Genomic DNA, 20,968 nt, shown 5'->3' with positions numbered 1-20,968 from the left:
CTGGGTTCAATGCCCAGCACTCAAAGCAAAACAAAATGAAACTCCTCTAAACTTGTGTCCCTTAAAATAGCTCTAATTTCTTCTCTATAGTAGCATCATGATGTCTGTGGAAATAGCACTGAGGCTTGAGTCATGTGCAGAAGTAGCTTATCATTTATAGTATATAAAACAACCAAATGGATCTGAAAAACAGTTTGAGTCAGTTTTCATTGCTGGTACATTTTAAATGAAACATGGCCACCCTATCCTTACAGTAAAAACACATATGATAATGTTGAACAATTTGCATCAGGTGCCTCTTTCTTTACTAACACACTTAATTTTCTTACTGGAGGGCATTAGAAAATGTTGTGTCACAAGTACTCAACCAGCACACAAATATCTACTGGTCTGTGTATAAATCCAGCCCTGCCCAGTGAAAGAAAATTTTTCTGCTTTCTGTTTTCTAGGTGTTTCTATATATACATCTATAAAGTTTTTGGGTATTCTTTTGAAAAAGATAGCTTTCGTAAACACCAAAACACTGTGACTTATGTGAGAAAAAAACATAATAGTACTTGGGTTGGGAGGGAAGAGTGTGCAGCTTTTGCAGTGTATGATTTCTTTTACTACTGGCATATCTGGAGGGATTGGTGGAGGCACAATTCCCAAACCAGGCATCATTGGAGTTATTGGTGGAATTCCAGTCATCATTCCAAGAGTAGGATCAAAGTCTAAAAAGGGAGAGGAAAGAAAGAACAATGAATGATACCAGACAAGATCAAATGGACACAGAATTTTACCTTATTAAGTGTGCAATTTAAGGTCTTGTTAAGATGAACACAATTTTTTTTGTGGTACTGGGGGTGCAACTCAGGGGCTTTTCTACCTCTGGGCTATACTCCCAGACCTATTTTTTATATTTTATTTGGAAACAGGTTCTCACTAAGTTGCCGAGAGCCTCACTAAGTATCTGAGGCTGGCTTTGAACCTGTGCAATCCTCTGGTCTTAGCCCCCCAAGCGCTGGGATTACAAGCATGTGCCGCCACGCCTGGGTGACACAATTTATTTTATAAACATACCGAGCTTAGTATTCTCAGGTCATAAATATTATATTATACTTGTACATTTTCATTTTGGGATGAGTTGTTTTTTTTTTATCAGGGTTTTAGTCTCTACATCTCATTTTTATATGCAACATCTTTCATAATGTCTAGTGATCTTGCCTTCACTAGTTTACAACATACACCCTCAGATTCATTTTGACAAGGATTCTGCTGTCTCAGATTCCATTTTATGTCTCTTTAGAATATAGCATGATGTTAAGAGAACATAGTTTGTGGGTCAGGCTAATATGAGTTCTAGTTCCAACATTTACTTAGCAATATGAACTTTCATTTTTTTCACCTGCAGAACAGGGTACATACCTCCTACCTTATAGGGAACTGTGAGGAGTAAATAAAATGATTAATGTGATGTCCTCACCACAGTGCACAGTACAAAAAGACTTTGTAAATAACAACTCTCATAAAGGCAATATACAACAGACTAACAGGCAATATCATATTGAATGAGGAAAAACTGTGAGAGTTCCTCCTAAAAAAGGGAACAAGATAGGGATGTCAATTATCACTACTTTTTTTCAGTATAGCACTTGAGACTCTAGCCAGAGCAGTAAGACAGAAGAGCATCAAAGGAATACACATAGGAAAAGGAGAACTGAAAATATCTCTATTTGTGGATGACACACTATACTTAGAAGACCCTACAAAGTCAACCAAAAGACTTATAAAAATGATCAACAAATATAGTATTACTTGGGAGGCTGAGACAGGAGGATCACAGTTCGAGGGCAGCCTGAGCTACTTAGTGAGGCCCTGCATAACTAAGTGAAACCTTTTTTCAAAATAAAGAATAATAAATAGGGCTGAGAGTATAGCGCGTGCACACACACACACACACACACACACACACACACACACTTAACAATGTGTCTGGATACAAAATCAACCTTAAAAAAAACCAAAAGCTTTCCTGTATGCCAACCATAAATCCACTCAAAAAGAAACTAGGGAAAATATTTCTACTCATGATAGTCCCCCCAAATTAAAAGACTTAGGAATAAACCTAACTAAAGAAGTAAAAGACCTCTAAAAGGAAAATTATGAAACATTGAAAAAAGAAATTTAAGAAGATCTTAGAAGATGGAAAGACCTCCCATGCTCTTGGATAGGCAAAATAAATATCATCAAAATGGCCATTTACCCAAAAGTGATCTACAGATTAAAGGTAATACCCATTACCTTACCAAGGTCATTCCTCAAAGATGGAGAAATATCAGTTGCTAAATTCATTTGGAACAACAACAACAACAACAACAACAACAACAGGATAGCCAAAGTAGTTCTCAGCAATAAGAACTATTCAGGAGGCATCACAATACCTGACCTCAAACTATACTACATAGTTATAGTAATAAAAACAACATGATATTGACACTAAAAGCGACACATAAACCAAATGGAGCAGAACAGAAGACTCCAAGACAAATCTGCACACTTACAGCCAATTGATAATTTTCTTTTTATTGGTGCATTGTAATTATACATCTTAATGAAGTACATGATGGTAGAGGCATACATGCATATATCACTAGCCAAGTGATTATTGAAAGGGGACCAAAACCAGACATTAACAAAAATGGTATTGGCAAAACTGGTTAACCATATTCATAAAAATGGAAATAAACCCCACTTCCTCACTCTCCACAAGAATCAGTTCAAGATGGATCAAAGAAATGCCCATGGGTTCATCCTCAGTACCCTCCCCCCCAAAAAATGGATCAAAGACCTGGAAATTACACCAGAAACCTTGCAGCTCCTTAAAGAGGGCAGAGGCTCAACATTTCAATACATAGGCACAGGTAAAAACTTTCTCAACAAGACTCCAAAGGCACAAGAAATTAAAAGGTTGATCTATATGTGGGATTGCATTACATATGGAAGAGCTTCTGTATAGCAAAGGAAAGTATCAAGAACCTCAACAGAGAGCTGACAGAATGAGAGAACATTTTTGTCAGGTACTCCTCTGATAGAGGACTAATATCTAGTGTGTATAGAGAACTGAAGAAACTCACTGCCAATAAAACCAAACAAAAACTGGCAGTGAACTAAATGGACACTTCACAAAAGAAGAAAATCAAATGGCCAGTAAATATATGAAAGAATTCTCAACATCATTAGCAATAAGACAGATGCAAATAAAACTACCCTGAGATTTCATCTAACTCCAATTATAATGGCAATAATAAAAAATATAAACAACAAGTTGGGCGTGGTGGTGCACGCTTGTAATCCCAACATTCGGGAGGCTGAGACTGGAGGATCGCGGGTTGCGGACAGCCTCAGCTACTTAGTGAGGCCCTCTGCAACTCAGTGAGACCTGGTTTCAAAACAAAGAATAAAAAATAGGGCAAGGGGTGTAGCTCGGAGGTCGAATGTCCCTGGGTTCCATCCCCTGACCTGAAAAAAAAAATACAAACAACAACAAAGCTGGCGAGGATGTGGAGAAGTAGGAGCTCTAGTACATTGTTGGTAGAATTGCAAATTACTGCAACCAATTTGGAAAATAGTATGGTGGATCCTCAGAAGAATGGGAATGAACCTAATATATTATCCAGAAATACCACTTCTGAGTATTTACTGAAAAGAATGGAAACCAAACTACCAGACTAATGCATGTGCATCTATGTTTATAGTTGCACAATTCACAATTGCCAAACTATGGGACCAGTAAAGATGTCCATCAATAGAAGATTGAATTACAAAACTATGGGATATGTACACAATGAAATTTTACTCAGCTATAAAGAAGAACAAAATTATTTTATTTGCAGGGAAATGGATGGTACAGGAGAGCATTATGCTAAGTGAAATTATGAAAACATAAAAATTGAATGTGCTTCCTAATATGCAGAATCTAGAGAGAAATTGAGATACAGGGATTCTAGACAAAGCAGAAGAAACCTTAAATGAGTGAAGAACGTGATCTACTTGAGGGAGATAGGAGGAAGGGAAATAATGAATTGGCCTAATACATATAATGTACATTCAACAACTTATCAAAGCCCATCATTAAGCTGAACACAAGAAGAAGGGAGGAGGGAAGAATGGGGTGGGAACCGGGGAAGGGCTAAATATGTGATGTGTACACGTATGCCTCTATCATTCTTTACTATGAAAAAATTAGCTGTCAGAGAGATGAAAATCAAAACTATGCTGAGATTTCACCTACATCCAATTAGAATGACAATCATTCAAAACACAAACAACAACGAATCCTGGCAAGGATGTGGAGAAGTGGGAATTCTAATACATTTTGGTGGGATTGCAAATTAGTGCAACTACTTTGGAAAACAGTATGGAGGATCCTCAGAAGAATGGGGATATACCTATCACATGATCCAGCAATACCACTTCTGGGTATCTACCCAAGAGAATGGAAACTAAACGACCACACTAATGCATACATATTTATGTTCATAGCCACACAATTCACAATTGCCAAACTATGGAACCAGCCAAGATGTTCATCAAGAGATGAATGGATTACAAAACTATGGGATATGTACACAATGAAATTGTACTCAGCCATAAAGAAGAACAAAATTACATCATTTACAGGGAAATGGATGGATCTGAAGAATATTATGCTAAGTGAGGTAAGCCAGTCACACACACAAAAAGAAATCAGATGTTCTCCCTAATATGTGGAAGCTATGTAGAGAATGGGTCATAGGAGAAACTCTAGATGAAGAAGGAAAAACTACAGATAAACAAATAAGATCACCCAACTGAGGCAGATGGGAAAGGGAAGAGGAAATTCCCTAATGTACATGATGTATATTCACAAACATATTAAAGTCAATCACTAAGCCAAACATGAGAAGGATGGAAGGGGGAGAGAATAGGGAGGGAATTGGGGATGAGCTAAATGAGTGAGGTATGCATATTATACCTCTACCATCTTGTACCTCATTAAGATGTATGACTATAATACACCAATAAAAATTAAAAAGATGCAATATTACAATGTACCAATACATTTAAAAAATAAATAATGCTTGTGCCTTTGTTTATGTTGTTCTTCCTTCCTGGAGCCATTAAAATCTTTCTGAATGCTTTCTGTGCTTCAAGTTCTGGATTAGTTCTACTTTTCCTTGACTGACTTTGAAAATGATTTTGGTTCTTTCTTAATCTTGTGTCTAAAATCTGACCTACAGTTGTTGCCACTGAATTTTATTTTATATTACACTTTGTTTCATTCAAGGATGCCTCTTATGAAGTGTGAGGTATCCAGACAAAGCTGTTTTGTGGAGTTCTTCTATGTAAAAATTTTTTTTAGCACTGTAGATGGAATCGAGGGGTATTTTGCCTCCGAGCTACATCCCTAGCCCTATGTTTTATTCTTTATTTTGAGACAGGGTCTTACTAAGTTGCAAAGGGCCTCACTAAGTAGCTGAGGCTGTCCTTGAACCGTGATCCTCCTGTCTCAGCCTACCAAATGCTGAGATTACAAGTGTGTGCCACTACACACAGCTTCTATGTAAGAAATTTTATTCATCCCAAATCAATATCAACATAATTCTGGTGGCACAATCTCTTCTCGTGGCACAATATCATGTGATATTATAAAATACATACTACTTTGGCCAGGTAGAGCAAGTTACTTGTCAGACCATTCTCTTAGAACTCCAATTCTGAGAAGATTCCATAGGCATGAGTCCTGAGGCTTCTTGTGGTATCTTGTAAAGTTCATATGTGAGGTAGAGGATTGGAGGGTGCTCCAAACGGGGATAAATGGGTACTGTGACCCATAGAAATCTAGTTTCAGATTGGGCCCCTCCCCTAGATGGCCATCCATAGTCTGTCCCAGACACTGAAAAGGAATATAGACAACTTCCAGAAAGGTGCTTGTTGTGACCAGAACATAAGCAAGATCTGCTCTGGACTCATGGCACTTGCTCTGATGACACTGCCTGACTGGCCCTGGCCTGGGTCTAAACATGGTTCTGATTGCATTATTTAAATATTATTTCTGTGTAAAACTGTAATTTCTTTGAGAGAAGGGTATAGACTCTACTTCTTTGTTTTCCCACCTCCAATATTTCTCCTGACTTTAGAACCAAGCACATTAAAATAAGGAGTTCTGGTGATGCATGGGCAATTGGTGTAGCAGTAGCAAGCCCTACTCCCAAATATTTACCATACTCACCACACAGAACAGATGGGCAATCCTAGTAAGGATGTTTTCAAGGTGGCCCTGAAGTTCCTGAATGGTTCTCTCAGATACTAAAGGAGATGGATTGAAATAGCTGGAAGAAGCTGTTATAATGGTTTGGATTTAGAATGGCTCTCTAGCCCTCACAGGAATAAAGTAGTAATGTTGGATGGAGAGCTTAGTTGCTAGGGAGAGGTCTCTGATGATATGGCCTTGAATATTATATGGTTCCTCCTTCCCTTGTTTTATTTTGCTTCCAGCCGTCATAATATGAGAGTGGAGCTTGCACACATGTGCACGCATGCACACACACACACACACACACACACACACACACACACACACAGTCACACACATGCACATTTTCTCTCTGCTTCTCGCCATCATGTTGGCCTGATATACACTCAAAACTCTCAAATCTCCAAAAAAATATGAGCAAATAAATCTTCCTTCATCTAAGTTGTATGATCAGTTGTTTTGGATCATAGTAGTTAGAATGTTGACTGAGACAGTTGTGGTTTCCACAGAAACAGAACTCCATGTCTGACAGGCCTAGTAAGAGGGATTCTATATTTGGGTAGATGGGCAAGTGAGTGGGAAATGGGCACCTACAATTGCAAAGTTAGCCCAAGTAAGCTAGGGCATCCCTCATCCTTTCATATACCTACCATCCTGAGATATCAAGAGCCTAGAAAGGTTGACGAACATTTCTTTAAGATGAATTATTATTTGTATGAAAATATTTACTTGTGGCCCTCATGTGTCATCTCACCTAACTCTCTCTGTGTCTGTCTGTCTGTCTGTCTATTTCTCTCTTTCTCTCTCATGGCTATCTATCATGTCTCTACTCTCCTCCACATAGTTATGTGACCTTGAGAGAAGTTTACTCATATATCTATGTTTCCATTTCCTTTTTGGTAAAAGTAGGGATAAATAATGGAATTTGGCTAAAATGATGAAAGGACAGAATAGATATAGAGACTGCTGGCATGATAAGTATTCCTGACAGCTAAGTATCTGACTTTCCATTCAAAATGTACAAGCACACATGGATACATTTACTAATTTAGACATTCATTCTCATATTCTACAAACAATTATAATTGCCCTCTATTTTGGTTTGAGGACTAAATGACCCCCAAAGATGCATGTGTAGAAGCCTTCTTCCTCAATGCAGCAGTGCTCAGAGGTGGGGATTTGGGGAAGTGATTGAATCATTAGAGCTCTAACCTCATTTGTGGATTGATCCACTTGTGATTTAATAATTTGATGGTATTTGGGAAGGTGGTAGAAACTGTAGGCATGCAGGCATGGTTGGAGGAAGTAGGTTACTTTGGGCTTGCCCTCAGAGGCTTTATTTTGTTACTGGCGTCTCTACCCTCCTTTCTGACTGCCAGGAGCTGAGCAGTTTTCCTCTACTATGCTCATGTTATGCCTCACTTTTCCTCCTTTAAGTTGTTTATGTCAGGATTTTGGTCATGTCATGAAAACTGAATACCACAGACCTATGTAGTGGGGGAGGATGCCTAGATTATCTTTTGGTTTTAGAGAACTTAAGGTCTCTGATTCCCTGTCTTCCTATGCTGTAGAATAAGAGTATTCTGGTTCAAAATGCCATTTTTGTCTTTGGAAAATCTGCTCCCTTGTTTAGAAGATTTTGGAGAAATTTTTAATATCTCACCATTTATAAACTACTAATTTTTATTAAGAAAAGATCAGATTGTATTGTGTGCCAACTAAACAGTCCCATCTATTTTCTCCCTCAAACTGAAATTTGTCTTCTTTTTATTATTATGCCTGCCTACTCATTGTTATTCATATAGTTCTGTCACTCACATCTCTACCTTGCCACAGATTACAGAAACATCACTTCATTAAACAAGTTCTGCCACTTCGACTGAGAAGGAAATGCCGGTGTCCACGTGCTCTCTACTAATGGAGATGAATAAAAAACAAATATATAAGATAAATATAACTCCCGACTGATGTACTCACCACTCTGCTCTATGGTATGATTACATTAATATTTTATAAATCCATTTAAGAGCAAATGTATTCATGACATATGGCTAAAGACAGAGTAGATAAACTTCCCTTCTTTTTTTTTTTTTTTGTTCAATATGCCAAGGGTTACTTAGGCTACACTGCCCAGCAGGGCTTGCTAGAGGGCAGGTTTAACATGACATTTCAAAAAGGCCCTTATCACATTGATTGTTTTGTTTGTTTTTAACCATTAAGCACCAAATGGATGTGGATTTCCAATACCAATCAATTATAAGAAGAACATTTGAAATCATGGGTTTGATACAAATATTGTAAAGTTAAAAATATCAAAGTCCAATTTAAAACATTTTGAAAGTATAAGACAGAAATTATTTTCTTTCCCCTGGTCCCTGGCTTGACTCATGGAGTACAGAAAACAAGGAGGTATTTTTGTCACTTTTATCAAGAATTCAAACTTTGAAAGGAGACTTGAAATAATATAAAAGGATTGTGGGACATGCTAAGGTCTTTCTTCAAAGTCCTTTCCATAATAAATATCTTGTTATGCTTCTCATCTCTTTTTTGACACTTTTTACCCACGGTCTTCTTGACTCGACACAGTCCTTGATGGAATTGTGGGTCTGCATTCTCTCTCCTGTTTTACTTACTTTCCAAACTTCTAGCCTATTGGAAATGTTGTAAATACTGTGTGTTAGTTAGATTAGCTTGCTCCTTGGAGTTGCAGCTCTATTATGTGGTTTCAAGTAATGTTTCAGTGTAGCTTTAAGACTTCTAGCTACCTAGCAACTTGTGCTTATTCAACCTGGCAATATTATCTTCTATTCTCCATACATATCTGAACTTCCCAAACTTCTAGCCTATTGGAAATATTGCAAATACTGTGTGTTAGTTAGATTAGCTTGCTCCTTGGAGTTGCAGCATGGTAGGGTGGGTGCAACTGGTATGAAGAGTCAATTTAGTTTTTATTTGTTCATTTATTTATTTATTTTGGTACTGGGGATTAAATCAATGGGTGCTCTACTACTTCAGTTTTTATATAATTATGTTTATATCCCCATACCTTTGGATTAAACCCAGAGGCTTTCTAACTCCAACATACACCTCTATCCCTTTTTATTTATTATTTGGAAACAGGGTCTCACTAGATTGCTGAGGGTTTGGCCTCCTGCCTCAGCCTCCCAAATACTTGGATTACAAGTGTGTGGCATTATGATGGCCCCCAGACCTTTTTATTTTGGAGTAGAGTCTCACTAAATTGTTGAGGCTGGCCTTCCACGTATACTCCTGCTACCTCAGTTTTCTCAGTATCTTGGATTACAGGTGTGTGTTATCATGCTTGGCTGGAGTTCATTATTTTTAAATAATGATAATACAGAGACCCTAAGAACTCAAACTAGATTGACCATTTTTTTCTCAGATTACTGAAAAGGCATTTTGGGATCCTGGAGATCCAGAGCCACTGTGTTGATAAACTGTCATTGTAGTATTGCTATGTGGAAAGGCCAGTAGGGACAATGTCAAGGTGGTTGACACTGTACTAGATGTGCTAAAACTATGTTTGTCTACAAAACTTCAGATAACTTAAACGTTTCCCATCCTTGATGTCTGAAAAAATACATTACACATGCCCATTTTATGGTTCAATCCTTGATATTTTCAGGAAGGCCAGTCTATACTGATTTCCCCCCCTGTAAAATACAATCTCCAATTTTATGAAAGAGGAGAAGGATACATCTATGATACTAGCTACCAAGTGAGTTCTTATGAATTTCCAGCTTTTACACATATCATCTAACTTAATTTTCACAACAATCCTAAGGGATGGGCAATATTATTATTTCCAATTTTTATAGATGAGAAAATTGAAGCTCATAGAGATAACATAATGACACACAATAAGTTTCTCTTATTAACCACATTCCTCACAATTAGTCTACATTGTTCCCCACAAAGCCCCTACATTCATGGAGAAAACAAAGGATGTTCCTAGTCAGATTAAGTCTAGTATTTACCTACTTATCTCTATAGTGGGCCTTTAAATATTCCTGCTCAGGAGGATACTTTAGGGTTGCTTATTCCTACACCTAGAATCATCTATGGAGATATTTAATACATATATTGCCACAGTGTGAATCAACTTAGGGGCTTCTTTTAAAATTTCAGTGTCTCATCTTTGGACCATATAAGAAGCTTGAAATGCGACAAAGTATGAACTAGAGATAGGTAAGGGTAGGGCATGACATATTTACTATCTTGCTTACATTTTAAGAATTAAATCCTGTTATACTCTGTCTACAACTACCTTCAAAAATGACTCTGCCCCCACTGAGTGGTTTCTTACCATCCAAGTCCTCCTGGGTATACAAAGGCATTCCTAATCTATTAGGTATTCCAGAAATGTTTGAACCCCATGAAGTAGTTTGTCCTCAGAGTAAAACTCTTGAAATTCAGATTATTCCAAAATAAGTGTTCTAAATAGAATCTAATTATATATGCACAACTAAGCTATTTTATTGAAAATTATAATCCTAATTCAGCTACACAGTTCTGGGACATGATTGTTATTTCTTTAGAGTTTCTACAAAATTCATTGGAAAATTAAAAATTATGCATGGGTACTGAGAAAGTTTTAACTCATTACATTCCTGACTGCTTCCTATCCACACAGTTCCTTTAAAGACACTTTTCAGGCATCTAACATGAAACAAAAACTCAGATTTCTGACAGCCTGCATGAGCTCCATGATGATCCTGGCTTATCACTAACCCTCTCAGAAGCACAAGTTCTGAACCTTTTCACAATGACTCAAATTCTACCAACATCTGTCTGGCTACTCCAGAAGATAATCTGAACACTTATTTCAATCCAGTTGGGAAAATGGAGGCAGAGACTGGCTTATGTATAATGGCAAATGAGACAGCAAACTGGGCTTGGGTGGGTTATGTTCCCAATTTCACTTCACGGAGCCCCCCCCCCCCATGATATCTTAACTTTTATCCTATACTTCATGCTTTGCAAACATCTACCCTTCTAGACTATCTTTCCCCTACTTCCTATTTTACAATGCATTCATGGTAAGAACATTTGACAGGCTGTAGATCATGCCCTCAATTCTCATTCAGAGATGCTAGATTCAGGGATGAGGATTTTCCCACTATACTAGTGGTTTCTAGACTTCTGGATTTTGAGGTTGAACAAAATAAAATCAGAAAGTCAGAAGATGGCGACCGAGGGAGGTAGCACACACCAGTCCTGCTGACATCTGATCTTCATGGCCTTAAAAACAGCGTTCTTACAAAAGCCAGAGAATACCATAACTATAAAAAGAGCATGATAAATAAAGTACAGGATGCAACTAGTAGGATCTCCGAGGATCACCACAGACCACTCAATCATGGGGAAAGGGGAGAAGTAAGACCAGCCCAGACCTACCTGTTTGGTCTCAGAGGCATCTGCCACCTACATAGGAAGGGAGAGACTGAGACTCTACATCTGTTGAAAGTGTGGAGGGTTACTTACGTTTAACACTAGATCCAGCATCATTGGTACCAGCCATCTGCATAGACTGAGAAAGATCAGAGAACTAGGCTTGCAGCAGGAAAGGTGCTGGTGGCACTTGATGTCTACAGAGAAAGAGCGACTGCAGTGGCCCAGTCTACTGAATATTCATATATTTGTAGAGTTGCATTAATTTGTTGTCATTTTACTTTTTGTTTCTAGTTTCATTGTGTGTGAGTGTATATGCTTGCTTGCTTTCTTCCCAACCCCTCTCGCAAGCTTCTTCCCTCGTATATACCTATTCTCTTCTGATCCCATTTCATTTTTTGTTTCTCTCTTCTTTATCTTGTGTTAAATCCACTTTCTATCACTATGCTAAGAATACCACATTGGTTACTAGAATACTAGCACATATTCACTATCTCTAATCTCTATTATATACTATTTTACCAAACACATACTCTCATTCTATTCTATCTGTGGCTATACTATTCTTGCATTAATGACTTCACTTCCCTCCTCACTCAACATTCACTGTTGAATACAACACAACTTAACCTTGGATATACCAGCTGACACCTAGAGACTGAGAGAAATTTATCAAAAGCAACAGATACAAACTTCTGAAATAATGAGAAGAAATAACAAGAAAGCAATGAGCTCCCACAATACCACAATAACAGAATGTGACAATACAGAATTTCAGAAAACTCCAGAAGGTTATGTAACTGTATAAATAATACAGGACTTCCAAAAATAATTTAGGGAAAGTCTAAAAGAAATAAAGGATGTAATAATTGAAGTGAGGGCATCAATTGAAACTATAAACAATTGATTAGACCACATGGAGAGTAGAATCTTGCTCCTAGAAGACGCACTTCAAAAATGAACACATAGTATATAACTTAGAAAAATAATTTGACAACAAGAATTGGACAATGAAGAAATATGGGCTCATTTAAAAAAAGCTAACCTAAGAATAATTAGCATAAAACAGGGAATAGAAGGTGAAATGAAAGAGATAGACAATCTTTTCAAAGAAGTAATATTAGAAAATTTTCCAAACAGAACAAGAGGTCAATACATAAGTAAAGGAAACTTAAAGAAGCCTCTTTAGACAAGATCATAGAAAAGGTTCACAATGCCACATAATAGTCAAACTTACCAATGTAAAAGTCAAGGAGAGAATCCTAAAGGCAACAAAAACAAAAGACCAAGTGACATTCAGAGGCAAACCGATTAGAATCACTCCAGACACCACAAATCAATTAGAATCACTCCAGACTCCCAAAGCAGATCAAGAAAGCCAGAAGGGCCTGGAGTAGCATATTTCAAACTCTGAAAGAAAACAATTTGCAGCCCAAAGTTTCCTACCCAGCAAAATTATCTCTCACATTAGATGGGGAAATAAAAATCACTGATGACAAACAGAAACTGAAAAAATTTATGTCTTCCAAACAAGCATTAGAGAAAATACTCAGATTAATTGCAAAGAAGAAGTTAGTAATACACACGAGAACTAAAGAAACAAGAATTTCCATCCAGCAAACAACTAAGCATAGAAGAGCAAATACTACCTCACACAGAAGTTAAATCTCAATGTTAGGAATTAAAAATCATCTCTCAGTAATCACACTGAACATAAGTGGCCACAACTACCCAATAAAAAGATATAATGTGGCAAAAAAGGATTAAAAACCAGAATCCATCTATCTGCTGCTTGCAAGAAACACAATTATAAGTAAAGATAGTAACAAATTAAAGGCAAAGCACTGGATCAAGGTAATTCATGCCAATGGAACTCAAAGACAAGCAGGAGTAGCAACTAACACTAGCAAACTCAAAAGATGTAACATACTTCCCTGTGTCTTTTCAGACCATAATGGAATGAAACTAGAAATAAACTATAAGAAGAACCAGAGAAACCAAATAAATATGATGAAGAGACTGAACACCACACTGCTGAATAAAGAATGGGTCATAGAAGAAAAGGGTGAAATAAAGAAATTTCTAGAAACAAACGAAAATAGAGAAATGACATATCAAAACCTCTGGGACACTTTGAAGGCAGTATTAAGAGGAAAATTCATAGCACTGAGTGCTTACATAAGAAGAACAGAAAATCACCAAATAAATAACCTAATGACACACCTCAGAGCCCTTGAAAAAACAGAAATAGATAAAAAAAAGAAGAAAAAGAAAAAAACAGAAATAGTCTAACTTCAAAGCCAGGCGAAGGAGAGAAATGATTAAAATCAGAGGAGAAAACAACAAAGAATAAAAAAAAAAAACATAAAATCAACAAAACCAAAAGCTGGTTTGTGAAAAAATTAACAAGATAGATAAATCACTAGTCACCTTACCCAAAAAAGAGAATCAATGGAAATTATGAAAGTAAGAGATCACAAAGAAAATATTATCACTAACAGTATAGAAATCTAGAGGATTATCAGAAACTACTTGGAAATACTATACTCCAACAAAATGGAAAATCAGGAAGAAATTGACACCTTGCTAGAGACATACAACCTTTCTAAACTGAGTTAAGAAATACAGATGTTTAAACAAACCAATAGCAATCAAAAGAATGAAACAGCAAAGAGCCTACCATCAAAGAAAAGCCCAGGACCAGATGGCTTCCCAAGTGAATTTTATAAAACCTTTATAGAAGAACTGATCCCAATACTCCTCAATCTATTTTGTAAAAATATAAAATAATGGGACACTTGCAAACACATTCCAAGAAGTCAACACCACCAAATAAAGACAGCTTAAGGAAGGAAAACTACAGGCCTATATCTTTGATGAACTTGGATACAAAACTGCTAAACAAAATACTAGCAACACACATTTAAAAACCACATTAAGAAAATCATACACCATGACCAAGTACAGTTCATCCCATGAATGCAAGGCTGGTTCAAAATACAAAATCAATTCATATAATTCATCACATAAACAGAACCAAAGACAAAAATCATAAGATAATTTCAATAGATGCTAAAAAAGCATTTGACAAAATCCAACATCTGTTTATGCTAAATGCACTACAGAGAATTGGAATAGAAGGAACATATTTCAACATCATAAAGGCAATCTACAATAGGTCCACAGCCAACATCATATTAAATAGGAAAAAGTTTGAGAATTTCTCCTAAAAACAGGAACAAGAAAAAGATGTCCATTATTACCACTTCTTTTCAATATAGTACTTGAGACTTTAGCCAGAGCAATAAGGCAAGAAAAGGAAATCAAAAGACTATAAATAGGAAAAGAAAAACTCAAACTTTCATTAACTGCAGATGACATGATACTATACTTAGAAGACCCAACAAACTCATCCAAAAGTATTTATAGTACTGATCAACAAATTCAGCATCGTGTCTGGATACAAAATCTATCTTAAAAAAATCAGAAGCTTTTTTGTATACCAACCATAAATCTACTGAAAAAGAAATCCAGACAACACTTCCACTCAGGATATCCCACAAAAAAGTAAAATACTTAGGAATAAATTTAACCAAGGAGGTAAAAGACTTCCACAAAGAAAATTATAAAACATTGAAAAAAGAAATCAAAGAAGACCTTAGAGGATAAAAAGATCATCCATGTTCATGGATAGGCAGAATAAATATTATCAAAATGGCCATACTTCCAAAAATGATTCTCAGATTCAGCACAATACCCATTAAATTACCATGGTCAGTCCTCACAGACACAGAAAAATCAGTAATTGTATTCATTTGGAACAACAAAAATCCAGAATAGCCAAAGTAGTTCCCAGCAACAAAAACCATGCAGGAGGAATCACAGCACCTGACTTTAAACTATACTACAAAGCCATTGTAATAAAAACAGCATGGTACTGACACAAAAACAGATACATAGACCGAAGGAGAAGAATAGAAGACTCAGAAACAAATCTGTACACTTACACTCAATAGATTTTTGACAAAGGGGCCAGAATCATACACTGGAAAAAAGATTGCCTGTTCAACAAATGGTGTTGGCAAAACTGGTAAACCATATGCAGAAAAAGGGAAATAAATCCCACTTTCTCTCCCTGCACAAGAGTCAATTCAAGATGGATCAAATACTTAGGAATCAGACCATAGACCTTGAGGTTCCTTGACGAGGGCATAGGTCCAACACTGCAACACATAGACACAGATAAAAACTTTCTCAACAAGACCCCAAAGGCACAAGAATCTAAAAGGCTGATCAATAGATGGCATTGCATAAAATTGAAGAGCTTCTGTACAACAAAGAAACTATCAAGAAATTCAAATGAAAGCCAACAGAATGGGAGGAGATTTTTTGCCAACTACTCCTCCGATAGTGTTAATATTTAGAATATATAGAGAACTCAAGAAACTCAGTATTAAGAAAACAAATAACCCAGTCAAAAATGAGCAAGTGAACTAAATAGACACTTCATGAAAAAATTAAATGGCTAGTAAATGCATTAAAAATTCTCAACATCACTAACAATCAGAGAATACAAATCAGAACTACCCTGAGATTTCACCTAAATTTAACTAGAATATCAATCATTCAAAACACAAACAACAACAAATGCTGGCAAGGATGTATAAAGTAGGAACTCTAATACCACTTTGGAAAACATTATGGAGGATCCTCAGAAGAACAGGAAAAAACTTACCATATGATTCAGCAATACCACTTCTGGGTATCTATCCAAAAGAATGGAAATGAAACTACCAAACTAATGCATGTGTATCTATGTTCACAGCTGCACAATTCACCATTCCCAAACTATTGAACCAGCCAAGATGTCCATCAACAGATGAATGAACTTCAAACCTATGGGATATGTTACACAATTCTACTCAGCCATATAGAAAACCACAATTATGTAATTTACAAAACGTAAGATATCAGATGCTCTCCTTAATATGTGGAAGTTAGGGAGAATATGGGTCATAGAATGAACTCTAGACAAAAAGGAGATAATATAGATGAGCAAATTAGATGACCTGAGGGGATGGGATGGGGGAAAAGGGAAATTCTATAATTTAGATGACCTACATTCCTAAACTTATATCAAAGTCAATCACTAAGCCACATATGAGAAGGGGGAGGGAATTGGGTGACAACTGGGGAAGAGCTAATTGGGTGATATGGGCATGCATGCATTTATCATCTTGTACTCCATTAAGATGTATGACTACAATGCATCAATAAAACAGTAAAAAAAATTAAGTATGTACATATATTAAAGGTTTCCAACCCTTTATTTTCCAAGAAAAGTAGAAAAATAATATAGAAACTAACCAATGTACCATTCTTGCAGTTCATAAAATAACATTTTAAAACAACAAATATAGAAAGTCTAGACTTCCGGGAAGATGGCGACCGAGAAAAGCGGGGCTTAAGAGTCCCGCTAACAACCAATCTCCATTACCACAAAAAGAGCGCCTTTCATAGCCAGAAAACACCATCACCAGAAAAACAAAAAAACCACCAGGCTCCAGAGAGAAAGCGGACTGAGAACAGAGCTCAGGGCCACAGAGAAGACACACGCGCCCGAGGACGCGGCAGCAGCGCCATACTGCCGGCGGCAGCGAACTCAACGGACGGCTACAGCAAGCCAGGTGAGCCGCTGCGGAACAGCCAGGCGGGATCTTTCGGCGCAGACAGCATTTAAAGCTCCCAGTGGCTGAGCTCAGCACACGCTGCAGGGATTCAGAGTGGAAATCAAAACCAGAGAAGAAAAAATACGCCAGCCTCATGGCCGAGGGCGTGGCAGAGGCGCCATATTGCCACCGGCGGCGGCAGCAGCAGTGAATTCACCGAGTCCAGTACAGCTACATCTGCGTACTCAAGAACAGTGAGTCAAATTGCGGGCCACAGAGGAGAAATCGCAGTATTGGGCCTCCTGGGACTTGACCCAGTGAGGGAGTGGTGGTGGCAGAGATATCACACCATAGGAGAATGTGCAACCTGGCACCCCCCATAGTTTAAAGCAGCCTCTATCGACTCCCTGGGTCGGAGACTCTGTGATACAACCCAGTAAAGGAGTAGTGGGGTCTGAGATAATACAGACTCGAGATCCAGAGCACCTTAAGTGAAGCCATAGTGACCCAAGGGAAGAACCCAGAGAAGGCACAAACCTCCGAAATCATGGGAAAGAGGAATAACACTGGAGTAATGAATGTGCACAACCCACAACATCAGAACCTGATAAAACAGAAAATCAGAGATTTCTAGAAGATCAAATCAGGAAAATAACTGTAGAAATAATAGAGGTGCTTCGAAAAGAACTCAGAGAGAGCCAAAAAGAGATAAAGGATGCAATTAATGAAGTAAAGGCCTCAATTCAAAGCACAAACAACCGATTAGACCACATGGAGAACAGAATCTCGCTCTTAGAAGATGAGCAATCCAAAAATGAATGCATAGTTTCTAATCTAGAAAAAAATATCCAACAGCAGGAATCTGACATTGAAGAAATATGGGCCCATCTTAAGAGAGCTAACCTAAGAATAATTGGAATAGAGGAGGGAAAAGAAAGTGATACCAAAGGGATCAACAATCTCTTCAAGGAAGTAATAGCAGAAAATTTTCCAAATATAGGGCAAGAGGTTGATACACAGATCCAGGAAACTTATAGAACTCCCTTTAGATAGGATCGGAGAAGAGGATCCCCACACCATATAATTGTCAAAATGACCAATATGGAAGCCAAGCAGAGAATCTTAAAGGCAACAAAAACAAAGGGCCAACTGACATTCAGAGGCAAACCAATTAGAATCACTCCAGACTTCCCAAACCAAGTCATGAGAGCCAGAAGGGCTTGGAGTAACATATTCCAAACTCTGAAAGAAAACAACTTCCAGCCAAAAATTTCCTATCCAGCAAAACTTTCTATCAAATTAGATGGAGAAATAAGAAGCTTCCATGACAAACAGAAACTGAAGGAATTTATGTCTTCAAAACCAGCGCTAGAGAAAATACTCAAAGAGATTAACTACAAAGAAGAAATAGGTAACACTCACCAGAACCAGAGAAACAAGAGTTTCCATCCAACAGACAACTAAGATTGGTTATCTGTGGAGATTCATTATTTATGTTAGTCTTTTACCTATCTCTAAATTGTATTGTTTGCCTTTATTGTTGTTAATTTTTAGGATTTCTAGTTGGAATATTAATATACCTTCAGATATAGCATTTGGAAATATTTTATCCAATTCTATTAGTAACTTTTAACTCTGTTTACATTGTCTTTGGATATACAATATTTTCTTTTATTTTTTAGGGAATTTGTATATTCTTCTGTTGCCTGTGCCATTGAAATCATATCCAAGAAATCACTGCCAATTTCAATGTTGTGAGGTTTTATGACCCAGATTTTCTTCTGAAAGTTTATAGTCTTAAGATTTATATTTAGGTCTTTTATCTATTTTGAGTTAATACTTGTATATAGGATTAGGTAAAGGTCCAATTTTATTCTTTTCCATGTAATTATTATTTTTCAACAATATTTAGTTAAAAGATTATTATTTCCACCACCAAATGTTCGTGGAAACCTTGTCAAAAATAACTTGACAATATAGGGAAGAATTTAGCTCTAGGCTTGTATTTAACTCCAATGGTCTATATATATGCCTTTAGAACAGTACTACACTGTTTCAATTATTGTAGCTTTATATGGTTTGAAATCAGAAAATATATATCTGCTAGCTTTGTTCTTTTTCAAGATCGTTTTGGGTATCTAGAATTCATATTCCATATTAGGATAGATTTTTTTCTGAAAAATAAATATATAAATATATGATAGTTTCACCTAAAAAACAGAAAAAATATGCTCTAGTAAGAAAGAAAGCAAAAAGAAATATTGAAATGCTATCTTTAAATCATCAAACACTTGGTATCAGACAAATGAAACTGTTATGTGAGATTATCATTTTTAATTTTGGATAAATTGCTATAATACTAGATGTCAACCACTAAGCCAAGCATGGGAAGGAGGGATGGGGAGAGAATGGGGTGGGGATCGGGTGGGGGCTGACTGGGCGATGTGTGCATGTATGTCTACAAAAGTTTGTATCCCACTATGATGTATGAATACAGTGCACCAATAAAATAAAATTAAAAAAAAGAAAGTTAATTATTTCAGAATAAAAGGCAGCCCTTTTAATCAAGCAAATTTTTAGCATCATGACAAATTCACTGTAATTTTAGTTTTTAACATTTTACACTAGAACAGCAAAAGTAATATTGAATACCCTGGTCTACACATCAGTGTTTGGGGTTTTGATATTACCTGATTAATTCACTTAATGTAAATCCCTGCATATGAAACACTCTTTAAAGTAATTCAGAACTTCACAGTAAAAATATGAGGAACCCAATCAAGAAATGGGTAACTGAACTAAATAGATACATCACAAAAGAAGAAATACAAATAATCAATAAATACATGAAAATGAAAATGCTCGACATCATTAGCAATCAAGGAGATAAAAAAACTACACTGCAAAATAAAATCAGAAAGAAGGTCTTTACCAGCTTCCTCTATGATAGTGGACTAACATCCAGAATACACAAAGAGCTCAAAAGACTCTATACTAGCAAAACAAATAACCCAATTACAAAGTGGGCAACTGAATTGAAGAGACATTGTATAAAAGAAGAGCTAGAATGGCCAATACATACATAAAAAAATGTTCAACATTATTAGCCACCAGGGGGATCCAAATCAAAACTACCCTGAGATTCCATCTAACCCCAATCAGAATGGCAATATCAAGAAGTCAAGTAACAATAAATGTTGGCAAAGATGTGGGGAAATAGAAAATCTTCTACACTGTTGGAATTGAAAATTAGCTCATCCGATATGGAGATCAGTGTGGAGATTCCTTAGAAAAGTGAAAATGGATCTACCATATGATATGTCTATACCATTCCTGGATATCTTTCCAAAGGGGTTGAAACCAGAAAACTACAGTGATACATGCATATCCATGTTCGTAGCAGCACAGTGCACAATAGCCAAATTATGGTACCAACCTAGGTGTTCATCAACAGAAGAATGGATTACAGAATTATGAGATATCTACACGATGAAATTTTACTCAGCTAAAAAGAACAAAATTATGTAATTTGCAAGAAAATGGAAGGACCTGAAGAACATTATGTTAAGTGAGATTAGCCAATCACAGAAAGTGAAGGGTCATATGTGTT

General features: G+C 36.7%; 1 protein-coding gene across 3 annotated transcripts in view; it reads right to left on the bottom strand.

Moving 5' to 3' along the window:
- ENOX2 (ecto-NOX disulfide-thiol exchanger 2) overlaps nt 1-20,968 on the bottom strand; it is a gene marked incomplete at both ends in the record, with an annotated part of 204,751 nt that overhangs the window by 71,765 nt on the left and 112,018 nt on the right. For all 3 annotated transcript variants that reach the window (XM_080719277.1, XM_080719275.1, XM_080719276.1), the window contains one exon: nt 558-713. In XM_080719277.1, coding sequence (XP_080575403.1) covers nt 558-713 — 156 coding nt within the window. The remainder of the gene's footprint in view (nt 1-557; nt 714-20,968) is intronic.

The sequence above is a fragment of the Muscardinus avellanarius genome, assembly GCF_963383645.1.
Source record: "Muscardinus avellanarius genome assembly, chromosome: X".
Classification (NCBI taxonomy): domain Eukaryota; kingdom Metazoa; phylum Chordata; class Mammalia; order Rodentia; family Gliridae; genus Muscardinus; species Muscardinus avellanarius.
Note: the sequence above shows the minus strand (reverse complement) of the source record. Positions and strands in the feature narration are given on the sequence as shown.